Here is a 14072-nt window from a genome sequence, read left to right as displayed (position 1 = left end):
CATCCCAGGGTCTCTGTGTGCATCCGAGAGCCCTTCTATTCATTACTTCCATGCCCTGCTCTTCTTCCTAGGGTGACCAGACAGCAAGTGTGAAAAATCGGGACAGGGGGTGGGGGGTAATAGGAGCCTATATAAGAAAAAGATCCAAAAATCGGGACTGTCCCTATAAAATCGGGACATCTGGTCACCCTACTTCTCCCCCATGCAGGGCAAACACTGCAGCCTGCATCTGACTGTCCATCCCAGTGAGAACATACAAGCCTGAATCCTGGGCAGGGCCGAAGCAACAAAGAACGTGGCCCCCTCCGAACGGTGGCCCCCTCCGAACATATGTCCGGGCGGGGCCCCTTACAATGCAGAAACTGGAATGCGGTTTTTATTTTGCCACTTTTAGGGGCCCCCTTCCTTGCGGGGCCCCCTCCGCTCGGAGGGTACGGAGGGCGCTCGCTACGCCTCTGGTCCTGGGGCTTCCAGGGTGGAGAATCTGCTCTCAGGGCAGATCCCCTCACTGATAAACCTCTGGAATGTGCCATTCCTTCAGGCCGGAGTGAGAGAACACAGAGCTTCAAAGCAGCTCATTCATCAGCCAGCTGCAGGCTAGACAATTGGGCAAGGCTGGGAGAGGCTGATGGGTTTCAGGCAGGCCATGGGGCGCTGCTCTGTACAAAGGCAGGCGGGGTTTGCCTGTGTGTGCAGTGCAGTCGGACGACGGCCATGCCCGGGACGCACAGGTTGCTTTGAATGGGGCCTGCATGGCGGGCCTGTCAGCGCACACGGAGCCCTGATCGCCTAAGAACTGTGATGGCTTGGACCGTAGCATAGGGTGACCAGATAGCAAGTGTGAAAAATCGGGATGGGGGTGGGGGGGTAATAGGTGCCTATGTAAGAAAAAGCTCCAAAAATCAGGACTGTCCCTATAAAATTGGGACATCTGGTCACCTCACCGTAGCACCTGGAGCCCCAGACCTTATGTGCCAGGCGCTGCACAGCTGTGGAGTGAGACAGTCTCCGCCTCCCAGCGTTCACAGTCTCAGTAGCCTAGATAATGGGGGGAGGGGAAGTGACTTACTGAAGATTGCTCAGCACATCAAAGGAAGAGTTAGGGTTAGAAGCCAGCTCTTCTGAGCCCCCCCCCCCCCAAGGGACCTTCTCACTAGTCAACACTACCCTTCGAGTCTCCCGCGGCTGCTGCAGCAGGGAGAGGCTCCAGACATCCCTGCAAATCACAGACATGCAGGGTGGGGTGGGACCTCGAGAAGTATTATCTGTGTGGCAGAAGCACCCAGTGGCTCCAGCCAACCACCAGCCGTGCCCCCTTGTGCCAGGCAGTGGGAGAAGCCCTAAGGCATCATCCCCCTTTTTAGCTGGCTCCTGGATGGTTGCCTTTAATTCCGAGCATTCCTGAGTACAAAGGTCTGGCGCGGAAGAGAGGGGCTGGACCCCATTCTGCCATGACCTGGCCCGGGAAATGCTGGGCAACTCGGTGCCGGGGGATACTGACAAACTGGAGGGGGCTCAAAGAGACGCAGGGCAGGAAAACTGTTAAGGGAGGATTCAGGTCAAAGATCAAGAGCTAAATCTGGCCCCTAGGAGACAGGATTGCTGGCTGCAAATATGTGAGGAGTGTAAACACAGGATGGGCGTGGGATTAGCGAAGTATCCAAGCCTGTTCCATACCTAACGAGTCTCTATTGCTCTGTTTCCCATGACTAGACACCGCTCCAAACCGCACAGCCCCTATAGTTAGGGTGACCAGATAGCAACTGTGAAAAAACAGCACAGGGAGTGGGGGGTAATAGGCGCCTATATAAGAAAAAGTCCCAAAAAACGGGACTGTCCCTTTAAAAATGGGCCATCTGGTCACCCTACCTCTAGTCCAGAGGTTCTCAACCTTTCCAGACGACTGTCCCCCTTTCAGGAGTCTGGTTTGTCTTGCGAGCCCCGAGTTCCATCTCACTTAAAAACGACTTCTTACAAAATCAGACATAAAACCCCAAAAGCGTCCCAGCGCACCAACGGCGTCTTTTCTCCTTTTTTACCATCTAATTAGAAAATAAATCGATTGGAATGGAAATCTTGTACTTACATTTCAGTGTATGGCATGGAGAGCAATACAAACAAGTCATTGTAATTGTAGTTTGTACTGACTTGGCGAGTACTTTTTGTGTCGCCTGTTGTAAAACTAGGCAAATATCTAGATGAGTTGATGTGCCCCCTGGAAGACCTCTGCGTACCATCAGGGGTACTGGTTGAGAACCACGGAGGGGCCCACGGGTGGGGTTGGATCCTGGGTTTCGGTTTATCCCATCTGCGGGGGCAAAAACTCAGTGATATTCAGAAGTGAGCCTGGGTTGACATTTCCAACCCCCTACCCTCGCCGCAAACGGAGCTGGGGGTGGGCCGGTCGGCTTGGTTCAGTGTACGGCGGGTATTTCTGTGGGCAACAGACAAGCTAGATCATAGGCTCATAGACTATCAGGGTTGGAAGGGACCTCAGGAGGTCATCTAGTCCAACCCCCTGCTCAAAGGGGAGATGATGATAGTGCGGTTTGGAGAGTAGGGGGACCGGCCTGCGCTGGAGGAAGACGTGAAAGGAGAGGAGATGTAAAGCTGCAGAGAGAGAGTGTGTGTGTGTGTGTGTGTGTGTGTGTGTGTGTGTGTGTGTGTGTGTGTGTGTGTGTTGCTGCCCACACCTCACCCTGATAACCAGGACTGTAGCAGGGCTGTGAAGGATAACAGTTCTCCCTCTGCTATTAGGTGGCGATCTTTACTGCTTGGCTTACGCTGGCTGGATCAAAACGGTTGTGTGTGCACAAGTCCCCCGCACCAGGCTACAGCTCTCAGGGTCGGGCCTGATTGCCCCTCGCTCCACTGCGCTGGCCTGGTGTCGCAACAGCGACACTCTGAATCCACAACCTGAATCGCTGGCAGGCTCCGCTCAGCTACCAGCTCTGCAAGGGCAGTGGAGTCTAGTGGTTAGAGCAGGGGTGGCCCCGGGGCGGGAGGGTTTGGACTCCTGGGTTCTAGCCATGGCTCTGGAAAGGAGTGAGGTCTAGTGGCAGGGGGGGCTGGGAGTCAGGATTCCTGGGTTCTAGCTGCAGCTCGGGGGCGGGGGGGGGGGGGGTGGAAGTGGCAGTCAAGATTCCTGAATTCTATTCTCGGCTCTGGGAAGGGAGCGGAGTTTAGTGGTTAGAGCAGATTGCAGCTGGGAGTCAGGACTCCTGGGTTCTATTCCCAGCTGGGAGGAACAATTCCCTACAGTAGGTGGGTCTTTGGATCTTAATATCCAACTCACTGCTCTTCCTGCATGGACATAAGAGCAAGGGCTTGGCCCAGAGTCCTTGGCCAGCATTTCCCGCAGCCTGCTGTTTTCCTTGTCTGTGTGAGCTCCTCGCTCCACCCCAGAGGAGGCTGCATTTCAGAGGCACAGTGGGGAGCACTTCCTGAATACATACACAAGCAAATCCTGGTTTGAGTTAAATCCATGTCAATCTGGAGTCACTCCTCTGACATCCCAGACCAGAATTTAACCCACAACCTGTCTCCTGCGAAATGAGCAGAGCTGGGCTTTGCAGTACTGGCTCCATACAGAGATATTAATGGGCTTGCTCAGCATGCATTGCAGACAGAAATATGCCTGCACACTGGGATAATGAGTATACAAAATCCAGGGGAGTGTGTATAAAACTCAGGGCTAGCATGCCCAAAAAAATTGGGGTTTGCGGGTTTTGAAATCAGGACTTGCATGCATGAAGAACCACGTGAAGCATGAATGAAGGACTGGATTAGCAAGCATAGAGAACCATGTCTGCATGCCAGGTTAGCATGCAGAAAGAGCCACATTTGCACGCCAGGTTAGCATGCAGAGAGAACCACATTTGCACGCCAGAGTAGCATGCAGAGAGAACCATGTTTGCATGCCGAGTTAGCATGCAGAGAGGACCACATTTGCACATGGGCTTAGCATGCAGAGAGAACCACATTTGCACATGGGCTTAGCATGCAGAGAAGACTATGTTTGCACGCTGGGTTAGCAAGCAGAGATCCCAGCTAAGCGAGCATGGAGATAGATACTGGTTAGGGAGTGATTGCAGTCTATTCTCTGCTGGTGCACCCTATCCACTTTGCCCCTACGCCCCACTTTGCTGGGGGTTGCTATGACCCCCCTGCCTCTGCATCTTCGGAATTTGGTGCAAGGGGAGTCCGCTCAGCACCAGCAGATCAGCCCTCCCCCGGGAGGGTGCTGGGAAAACCCGGCAGGCTGGGGTGTCAGCACTGTGGCAGCTAGAAGGAGGGGGCAAGCGCTGGATGCAGTGATTGCAAAAGGCAAGCGAGGTTACCAAATGGCTCTGAAACCCAGGGCCGGCGCTTCCACTAGGCGACCCTAGGCAGTAGCCTAGGGCGGCAGGATTTGGGGGGCAGCATTTTGCCATCCTCAGCGGAAATTCGGCGGCAGGGGGTCCTTCTGCTCTGGGTCTTCGGCGGTGGGTCGGAAGGACCCCCGCCGCCGAATGCTCAGAGGAGGAGCGCTGCCGCCTAGGGCGGCAAAAACCCTGGCGCCGCTCCTGCTGAAACGCCCTCTGGGAACTACGAGGGCAGGCTTCCCGGGCCACCGATTCACAGGCCCAAATCTCTTGCTCGACAGGCTCCGGCCCAGAGAGAGCCGGGACAGAAAGGCCCCAGCTCCCCCATGGCTGGACAGATCCCTCCGCTAACTCTGCCCAGAACCGCCCTGTCCGGCTTCCTCAGCCAGGCACAGCTCGGGAACAGGCGTGGGTGGCTCCGGGTGGTATCCGGTTCCATGGAGCCGGGGCTGGCCTGGGCCCTTGGCAAGGGTTCAGGTGAGCCGGCTGTGCAAACAAAGGCCAGGACCAGGCCTTAGCCTAGCCCCACCTTCCTGGAGCAGAGGGAAGCTGGTAGAGGTGGGGGTGGCTAAGCCCTACCCGGCCCCTCCTCTGCTCCTGGCTATAAATTCCAGTCTGCATCCAGTCCAGCCCTGCACAGACTGAGATCTCACTACTGCTGCAAACTCTTCTGTCTGTCCGTTCCCCACCTGCTGTTAGCACCATGAATTACTCCAGATCCACCACCTACTCCAGCGGTGTGAGAGGCCCGAACATCATGGGCAGGTGGTACCCCCCAACCAGTGCTGCCAGCGTCTACGCCGGGGCAGGGGGCTCTGGCTCGAGGATCTCCGTGGCCAGGACCACCAGCCTGGGCTCCAGCTTCCCCGGCAGCAGCGCCGGAGGCAGTTACAGCATCGCCCTGTCCGGCTCCGGGGTGGTGCAGAACGAGAAGGAAACCATGCAGGATCTGAACGAACGCCTGGCCTCCTACCTGGACAAGGTGCGCAGACTGGAAACCGACAACCACAAACTGGAGACCCAGATCCGGGAGTTCATGGACAAGAAGGGCCCCAGTTCCCGGGACTGGAGCCACTACTTCGACATCATCGAGAACCTGAGGAAGCAGGTGAGGTGCTCCCTGCTCCTGCCTCCCCCGCCTAGCCTTGGCCACCTGGATCACGCTCAGATCTGCAGCCCCCAACCCCACTGGATCAGGGAGGAGGTGGCACATGCAGGACCCCCCCCTACTCTAGCACCACCTCTGCCTGGGACCAAGCAGGAACCCAATGGGAGAGGGGAGGATCATGCACCTGTTGGCATCCCCATATCTGGGATCAGCCCTCTGTGCCCCCCCCCCCCCCGAGGGGCAGGGGGGAGCGTGGGTTTGCTACCCGTGCAGGGGACCGTGCAGCAAAGGAAAGCCTAGGAACAAGCCCCCCCCTTTGGGGAGTGTTGCAAGGTTACTAGACTTGCACCCTGTCCCAAGCGCAGCCCCGTGCATTCACCCACCTGGGCTTGCCCCCAAACCCCCAGGAGGTCCCTCTGCAGTCAGCTCGCTGGGGTGCTGCGTCTGGGCATGCCGGGTCCGGTTGGGCTGGAGGCCGAGGTGAGGGGCCCAACCCAGCCCCCTGTGCGGGGGTCCTGTATCCCCAGGCGGGAAGCTGGTAAACTCAGCCAGCTGGAGGGCAGGCACTTTGCTGCAGCCTGGGGGAGTTACTCATTAACCTCCCCTGCCCAGAGGCCTGACCTTCAGCACAGCTCAGAGGAGCTGTAGCCAAGGAGCAGAAGCAGGGTGTGGCAGGGCGGAATCCCAGATTTCCCCGGCTCCTCCAGCTACAGCCTGTTGGGGCGGGGTAATTCCCACCCACTCCGCGGGGGGGCTGAGGGGGTCTCGGCCCCTCCCTCAAAGCAGACGATTATTCTAGTAGCGGCCCCGTTGCGCCAGGCGCTACACACACACCAGGAGAAGGCAGCCCCTGCCCTGACATGAGCTCCCCTTCTAAATAGGCAGAAGGGAAACTGAGGCACAGAGCAGCAAAGTGACTCGCCCAAGGTCAGTGGTCGAGCGAGGGCCCGAACCCAGGTCTCACAAGTCTCAGTTCAGCGCTCTATCCACTAGGCCGCACTGCCGCTGTTAGGGCTGGATTAATCTCCTTAATATTTGTCACATGCCTGTTTCCTGAACCAGCCCCCCAGGGCGATCTCAGGGGCATTTGCCTGTTTGCACCGGTTGACTGAAAACTCTCTTCCCATGCAGGGTGGGGTGGATCAGGGTAAAACAGGCACGGTGGGGTGTAGCTGGGGTGGGTGGGGGACAAGACGGATGTTTGTTCCCTCTCTTGGCAAACAGAACAAAAACAGAGTGAGACCGTTTGGAAAGGCGCGGTGGGAACAGGTGTGCAGGGCGACAGGAGACAGCCCCATCTGGAAGGGTGGGGGCGCAGGTGCAGGGGGCAGAGAGAGAGATGGAAAGCACCAACCCCTCCAGGCAACGCCCCTGACTCCCCTGGGGGAAAGGAAGAGGAGAATTTGGCCCCTCAGGGTTATTTATACCTGGGGGCATGACCACCCTGTGATCCACAGCAAATCTCTCTTCTCCCAGAGCTGGGAAGAGAACCCAGGAGTCCTGACGCCTCTGCTCTAACCACTAGACACCACTCCCCACTAAGAGCTGGGAAAGAACCCAGGAGTCCTGACTCCCAGCCTGTCCTACTTTAGCCCACTCGACAAGTCCCACGCCCCTTCCCAAGCCTGCAAACAGAACCCAGGAGTCCTGACTCCCAGCCCCGCTCTGCTCCAACCATTAGACTCAACTCCTTCCCATAACATGTCTTTCCCTCCTGGAAGTTCAAAGAGAAAGGCCTGGTCTAACCCCACATACTTTCACTGTGTTGGCTAGTGGTGTGAGGTCCCCTGGGGTGGAGGCTGGTAGAAAGGTGCCCTAGAGGGGAGGCAGCGTGGCTGAGTGGGCGGCGCACTGGACTGGAAACGTGGGCTCTATTCCCGGCTCTCCCACTGGCTGATTGGGCGACCTTGGGCAAGTCACGTCATCGCCCCGTGCCTCGGTTTCCCCATCTCCGAGACTGGGATCTCACAGATTTTTGAAGCACTCGGCACCCTCCGCCGGTGCTGGGTTTTCAGCAAGAGCTGAGCACTTGGGGGGGCAGGCCTGGAAAACTGGCTGTTATTTAGGGAGTAACCGGAGCTGAACCCACGGGGAAATCCAGCCACCGTGGCCTGCTTTTCAGAGGGGCTGAGCAAACATGGAGGCTTCCATCGGCACTCTGGGTTGCTTTCCAACCGGACTCCAATCAGGCACCCCAAATTTTAGGCCACTTTGGGCCTAACTGCTGCCCAAGGTCACCCAGCGCTGGGGCTGGGAGCCAGGAGGCCTGGGTCCTACAGGCGATCCTCCTGGTGAATAAAACCCAGGCCTCCTGGCTCTCCTGTGCTTGGCACCTGTTAGTCCCATTTTTAGGGCTCAGATCTCAGGGTGACGGGCACCCGCGAATAGACCGGGCGGTGTCTCTTTAAGCACCTTCGTCTCCCGTTGCTGTGGGAACCGCACCTGCCTTGCACCTGTGCTGAGCTAGGCAAACAATGCAGTGGGTTGGCAGGAGCCCAGCGGATTCAAGTTACAGGTTCCCGGCGGAGGCTGGCACAGGAGAGCGATTCCTGGATCAGAGGCTGGGTGTGGCGCCCTCTGGCTCTCGTGGGGCATCGCCAGGCCGCGGGGGCCCCGCCAAGGGAGGTGGGACCCTGCTGCCATCCTGGGGGCACGCGCGGCCTGCTGGGAGAGCTCAGAACTCAGCCCCTTATCCGGGTCCCCCCCTACCCAGCCAGCCCCAGCGCTGCTCTCTGCACCCACTGACCCCCCCCCATGCGTCTTCCCCCTGCCCAGATCTTGGAGAGCGCCGTGGACAACGCCCGTGTCGTCCTGCAGATTGACAACGCCCGCCTGGCCGCCGATGACTTCCGGGTCAAGTGAGCGTCCCGCCGAGCAGACATGCAGTCACTGTCCTCTCGCCCTGGCCGGGGCGGAGATCCCCTGGTGGGGTGGGAGGCCAGGGGGGAGGGGCACGACCCAGATGGGAAGCCCCCCCCAGGGTATATGGGAGGATGTTGGCACACGGAGGGTGGAAAGGTCTGGCACTCAGGGTGCTCTCCCCCCCCCCCAAACACACAGACTCATGGTGCAGGAGTCTCAACCCCCAAACATACACCCCCGCCCTACTCACACACGTGGGGGAGGGGCTGTGCCCCTCAAATGCACCCCCACATGTGGGGGAGGGGCTCTGCCCCACAAATGCATCCCCCACCGCCACACATAGGGGCTCTTCCCCCCCCAAATGCACTCCCAAAACTGGGGAAGGGGCTTTGCCCCCCAAATGAACACCCTGCAGCACCCCACACACGGGGGAGGGGCTCTGCCCCCCAAATGAACACCCTGCAGCACCCCACACATGGGGGAGGTGCTTGGCCCCCCCCCAATGCCCTCTCCTCACCCCCACAGACGGCAGAGGGGCTCCAGGCTGGAGCTCCGTCCCCAAGCACTGAGCCCTTCCCCCTCCCCGGCGCAGGTTCGAGTCGGAGCTGGCCATCCGCCAGTCAGTGGAGAGCGACATCAACGGGCTGCGGAAGGTCCTCGACGACACCAACATGAGCCGGCTGCAGCTGGAGGGAGAGATCGAGTCCCTTAAGGAGGAGCTGATCTTCATGAAGAAGAACCATCAGGATGTAAGCTGGGGGGGGGGGGCTGTGCCCACATGGGGCAGGACCGTCCTGCGTGGCTCAGCCCTGGGCTCACCGTTGGGGGGTGGGAGGTAGCCCCCAGAAGGGCCCAGGATGGGGTGGGGAGGGTCCCTTCTCCCAAAGGGCGGATGTCTCACCAGTCCGGGCGTATCCCTGCAGGAGGTGGACAGCCTGCAGGCCCAGATCACCAACTCGGGGCTGACGGTGGAAGTGGACGCCGCTCAGCCTCAGGACCTGGGCAAGGTCATGGCGGAGATCCGGGCTCAGTACGACATCCTGGCGCAGAAGAACATGGCGGACCTGGACCAGCAATGGAACCAGATGGTGAGCCGGGGAGGGGGGTGGGGCGCTGCCACGGCCTGTCCCCGGGGGGTCCCCCACTTCCTGCCACCCTCAAGAACCAGACCACTTAAGGGGACCCCTTTGGGCACCCCCCTGCCCCTCAGTGCGGCTGCACGTTCAGGACGAGTTTGTGTCGCCAAGCCCAGAATCGGGGGCGGTTCTGATCCGGGGCTCTGGTTTGGCCCGTGATGGAGACAGGGCTGCCGGAGCTACATCCCCTGGGGTGTCGGCCTCTGGGAGGTTTGGCCCAGGCTAGCTTTGGCTGGCAAGGAAGAGACTCCCCACACCCCCAAGTAACTGACTTGCCCTGTCCCACTCCAGATCACCCAGAGCACCGTGGAGATCACCCAGAACACAAAGGAGATCGAGGTGGCCCGCAGCAGCGTCTCCGAGCTGCGCCGCACCTACCAGACGCTGGAGATCGAGCTGGAGTCCCTGCGCAACCTGGTACGCTCCCCCTCCCCCTCTCCCGTGCCAGAGCCGGGGTACCCCTGCTCCCCTCCCCACCCCCACCGCCAGGGCCGGGGTCCCCCTGCTTTCCCACCACCACTGCAGCTGGGCTCCTCCCTCACTCCCCCGTCCCCAGTGCTGCTTTCCCCTCCCCAGCACCAGGTCGGGTTCTCCCTGTCCCACTCCCCCCGCAATACCACAGCTGGGCTCTCCAGCATCACGTCCAGGGTCTCCTGCACCCCGTTGAGCCTCTCCCCATCCGTGCGCAGGGAGGGGGCTTTCTCCCTGTCCTGCCCCAGAGCCCTGATCCAGCCCCGGCGCTCAGGCTGGCAACCACGTTAGAGGTGGACGGCATCCCAGCATGCCGGGGATACCCTCCGTGGGCGGTGAGGGAGCTAACGCTGGCCCATCGCCCTCAGCCAGGCCACATCCTGGTTTCACCTTGTCCAATGCTGCCCCCCAAAGGGGAGGAGCTAGTGCCTCTGGGGCGTGGCATCCTCCCCAGAGGTGTGGCTGGTGCCCACGGAGGCATGGCACTGACCTCTCCTCCCTTTGCAGAAAGCCAGCCTGGAAGCAAACCTGCAGGACGTGGAGCAGCGCTATGCCCTGCAGATGGAGCATCTGAATGGGCAGCTCCTGCGGGCCGAGGCAGAGCTGGCTCAGGTACGCAACGACATCCAGCGCCAGTCTGAGGACTACCAGGCCCTGCTGAACATCAAGGACAAGCTGGAGGCAGAAATCGCTACCTACAGGCGGCTGTTGGAGGGCGGAGAGGAGTTCAAGTGAGTGCCTCGGGCCGGGGCGACGGTTCCTCCCACAGCCCTGCTGCTTTCCAGGTGCCCCGTCACGCTTCCCATTGGTGGGAGCGGTGGGATAGGAAGGATTTAACCCTGGGGCCTCTAGGAAACCTGGCTCCAGGATAACTCATCTTGCCCCGCACTCCCTGTTATAGCAATTCCCAGCTGGGTTAGCTGAGGGGCCGGGAAGCTATTGTGATTTGACCCAGGCCAGAGAGAGGGTCAGCAATGCACCCAATATCCCCCCTCAGTGTTTGGCCCCAGTTGCTGGGCCACAGGGCCCCTGAGGCTCCCCCAGGGATGGGAAGGGGCAGGCAGGCCCAGATCCCCACCAGGAATGGGCTCTGTCCCTCTTAGGACCAACCGCACGTCTGGGGCTGTCTCCCAGGGGAGCCTCATCCCTAGAACCCCATGTTCCCTGGATTCGTGGCTCTGGCAGGAAGCCGGTGGCGGGGAAAGTGGGTGCCCCTTGAGTGGGGACAGGGAGGGGCTAATGCTTACCAGGGCATAATGCCACTCCGGGCTACTGATCCCGCGTGGGCTGCTCCCTGATGACCTCCCTCCCAAGCGGTGTGTGGTCCAGCTCCCAGGTCCCCATCCCTGGTTGCATGCAGTGGACCAGGGACTCTGGGACGGCCCCTTGAGCGTTCACGCTCCCTCTCTCCCCCTCTGCAGCCTGAACGACGCCCTGGTGGACACCGGCAGCATCACACAGACCACCCACAAGGTCGTCACCACGACCAAGAAGATGGTGGACGGCAAAGTGGTGTCGGACAGCAGCGAATCCCAATTGTTCAGGCGCTGAGAAGAATCACCCCGTGGTCCCTGCTCCCTTCCCTTAGCATCTGGCGTTGCAGTGCCCGGAGAGGGCTGCGGGCAACTGGCTTTGCCTCCCACCACCCGCTCGCTTGGTCAGCGGAGCTCAATAAAAAACGCAATTGACCTCAGAGTGGGCTGGTTCTCTTGGGTGTCTGGTGGCCTTTGGAGGAGGGGCGGGGGCTCCTCGCTGAACCCTAAGTTCCCTGCTAATGAAGGTGTAAAGTGGCCCCCTGCCCAAGGTGCTCGGAGCGCTTCCCATGCTGCCACATGGCACCCTGCTCATGTAGGGACATAGCCCTATATCTCCATTATACAGATGGGAAAACCGAGGCACGCGGCGGCTAAAACAACTTGCCCAAAGTCACAGAGCCAGTCACTGGCAGAGCTGGGATAGATGTCCAGTCCCTGGTCTAACCCCCACCCCCACCAACTTTCCCTAGCAAGGAGGAGAACCCAGGAGTCCTGAATCCCAGCCCCAGCCTGCTCTAACCATTAGACCACATTCCTTCCTAGAGCCAAAGATAGAATCCAGAAGTCCTGACTCCCACTCCCTCCCCCGCCACCTTAATCACTAGCCTGCACTCCCCTCCTATAGTCAGGAAAAGAACCCAGGTGTCCTGATTCCCAGCAACTTCCCCTCTCCCCCACTTTAACCATTAGACTGCACTCCCTCTCATAGTCAGGAATAGACCCTAAGGGTCCTGATCCCCAATCTCCTGCTTTAACTAGCCTCCCCAGTTCTAAGCACTCACCCTTCCATTTCCCTCCTTCGGGGTTCCCGTCCTGCCCCCCGATAGCACAGACCCAGGCTGTGTCTCTCCGAATGGCCCATTGCCACTGTGGGGCTTGGTCTGCAGTGGGGCTCACGAATTTCACGCCTCTTCTGCTAGTCCTGGGGCCACCCCACGACGCCTTATTCCACGGGGGGGGGGGGCTGCCCATGTCCAGCCCCCTAATGGCGCCATGGCACTAAAGTCAATAACCCCACTCTCCAGGCCTGTTGCAACTGGAACGAACAAGTCGGGTCACAGGCATCCTGCACATCACCCTTAGCACTGGATTGGGGGGCGGAGCTGTTCTGCCCAGTACAGTAATCCATGGCTCTCCAAGGCTGGGCTGGCTAGTTAGCGGCCCCAGTAGCCTTCCATAAGGCAGAGCGCTGGTCGTATATGCCATGCACCGCGCCCCTTCTGCTGGCAGCTGAACCCTGCCAGTCTGGCCAGTATTGCCAGGAATCTGAGGGTCTTTCTAGGACTTTCCCCTGACTTGTCTCCATCTATCAGCCCCTTCCCCCAAAGGGGGTTAAATCGGTTGCACCCATTTGGCTCCTTAGATCCATGGTGGCATGGCCACAGGTGAGTCCCCATGTCGCAGGGCCCCTGGGTGCTATGGGGCGCAGTCTTAGGGCAGTGGCAGAATGAAGGACCCCCAGGCAGGCTGGCGAATGGGCGGCAGCCATGGAAGGAATCCCAAAATTTAGCACTTGGGAATGGAGAAGGGGTGTGGTGTTCTTCCAAGCTCCGCCCATGACATAAGCTCCACCCATGCCTCCTGCCAAGTATGAGACACTGCTCAGGCTGCTCAGATGATGGGGCAGGGTAGGGTGACCAGATGTCCTGATTTTATACGGACAGTCCCGATATTTGGGGGGGGGTTTTCATATGGGTTCCTATTACCCCCCCCCCCCCATCCCCTGTCCCGATTTTTCACACTTGGTATCTGGTCACCCTAGGTGTTCAGCCCTGGCCTCTCCCAGCAGGGGGCGCTGTAGGGCGCAGGGCAGGAGCGCTGGCCGTGGGGGGAGCTCCCAGCTGCTCCAGCCCCAGCCTCTCCCAGTGTAAAGCAGGCACAAGTGTCAGCTACTCCCTTTCCCGCTCCTAATGACGGTTCAGAGGGAAGGGAATTTGGCAGGTGCTACTCCGCTCTCTTCTGCTGTGTCCAAGCAACCCCGCTGCTCTCAGCCACATCCGTGTAAACACCAAGCAACCCCGCTGATTTCGGTGCCGTTCCTCCCGATTTGCCCCGCTAGGGGTAACCCCTGGGAGCCGGCGCTCCAGGTAACCTTGGGGTAATAACCCTTTCAGCAGCTCCCGCCCCTGCAGGTTGGGGCCCTGGCTTCCCACTCGCAGGGAGAGGAGCCGGGTTTGCATCCAGCGCCCGTTTGCACTGAAACCAGATCAACTGATTAGAGCAACCAGAACCCCACAGCCTTAAACGCCCACTGATTTCAATGGGAGTCGAGCACCTCAGTACCTCTGAGGATCCGGGCCTTTGTCCTCTCTAGGCATGCGCTTCAAACCGCGGGCTTTGGAGTAGCAGGTGTGTGTGTGTGTGTGTTCAGCCTCAGGATATGTATGTGTGTGTGTGTGTGTACATGGGTGGGTGTGTGAAAGCTAAGGGGTGTGTGTGTGTATGGCTCAGCTGTGCATTTCGTGTGTGTTCAGCCTCAGGGTGTGTGTGTGTGTGTGTGTGTGTGTGTTCAGCTTCAGGGTGTGTATGTGTGTATTTGTGTGTGTACATGGGTGGGTGTGCGGGCTAAGGGGTGTGTGAAAGCTAAGGGGTGTGT

At 59.4% G+C, this 14072-nt stretch overlaps 1 protein-coding gene across 1 annotated transcript; it reads left to right on the top strand.

The window, feature by feature from the left end:
- Positions 1–4986: 4986 nt before the first annotated feature.
- Positions 4987–11634, top strand: KRT18 (keratin 18). The gene is made up of 7 exons (XM_024218425.3): positions 4987–5472; positions 8248–8330; positions 8927–9083; positions 9258–9422; positions 9762–9887; positions 10449–10672; positions 11363–11634. The coding sequence occupies exons 1-7, from the start codon at positions 5068–5070 to the stop codon at positions 11490–11492; spliced, it is 1290 nt and encodes a 429-aa protein (XP_024074193.2). The 5' UTR covers positions 4987–5067; the 3' UTR covers positions 11493–11634.
- The last annotated feature ends 2438 nt before the right edge of the window (positions 11635–14072 follow it).

This window comes from Terrapene carolina, unplaced genomic scaffold, assembly GCF_002925995.2.
Source record: "Terrapene carolina triunguis isolate 2854851 unplaced genomic scaffold, T_m_triunguis-2.0 Scaffold836, whole genome shotgun sequence".
Taxonomy (NCBI): domain Eukaryota; kingdom Metazoa; phylum Chordata; order Testudines; family Emydidae; genus Terrapene; species Terrapene triunguis.
The sequence above is the reverse complement of the archived record's forward strand: the minus strand, read 5'-3'. Positions and strand labels throughout refer to the sequence as shown.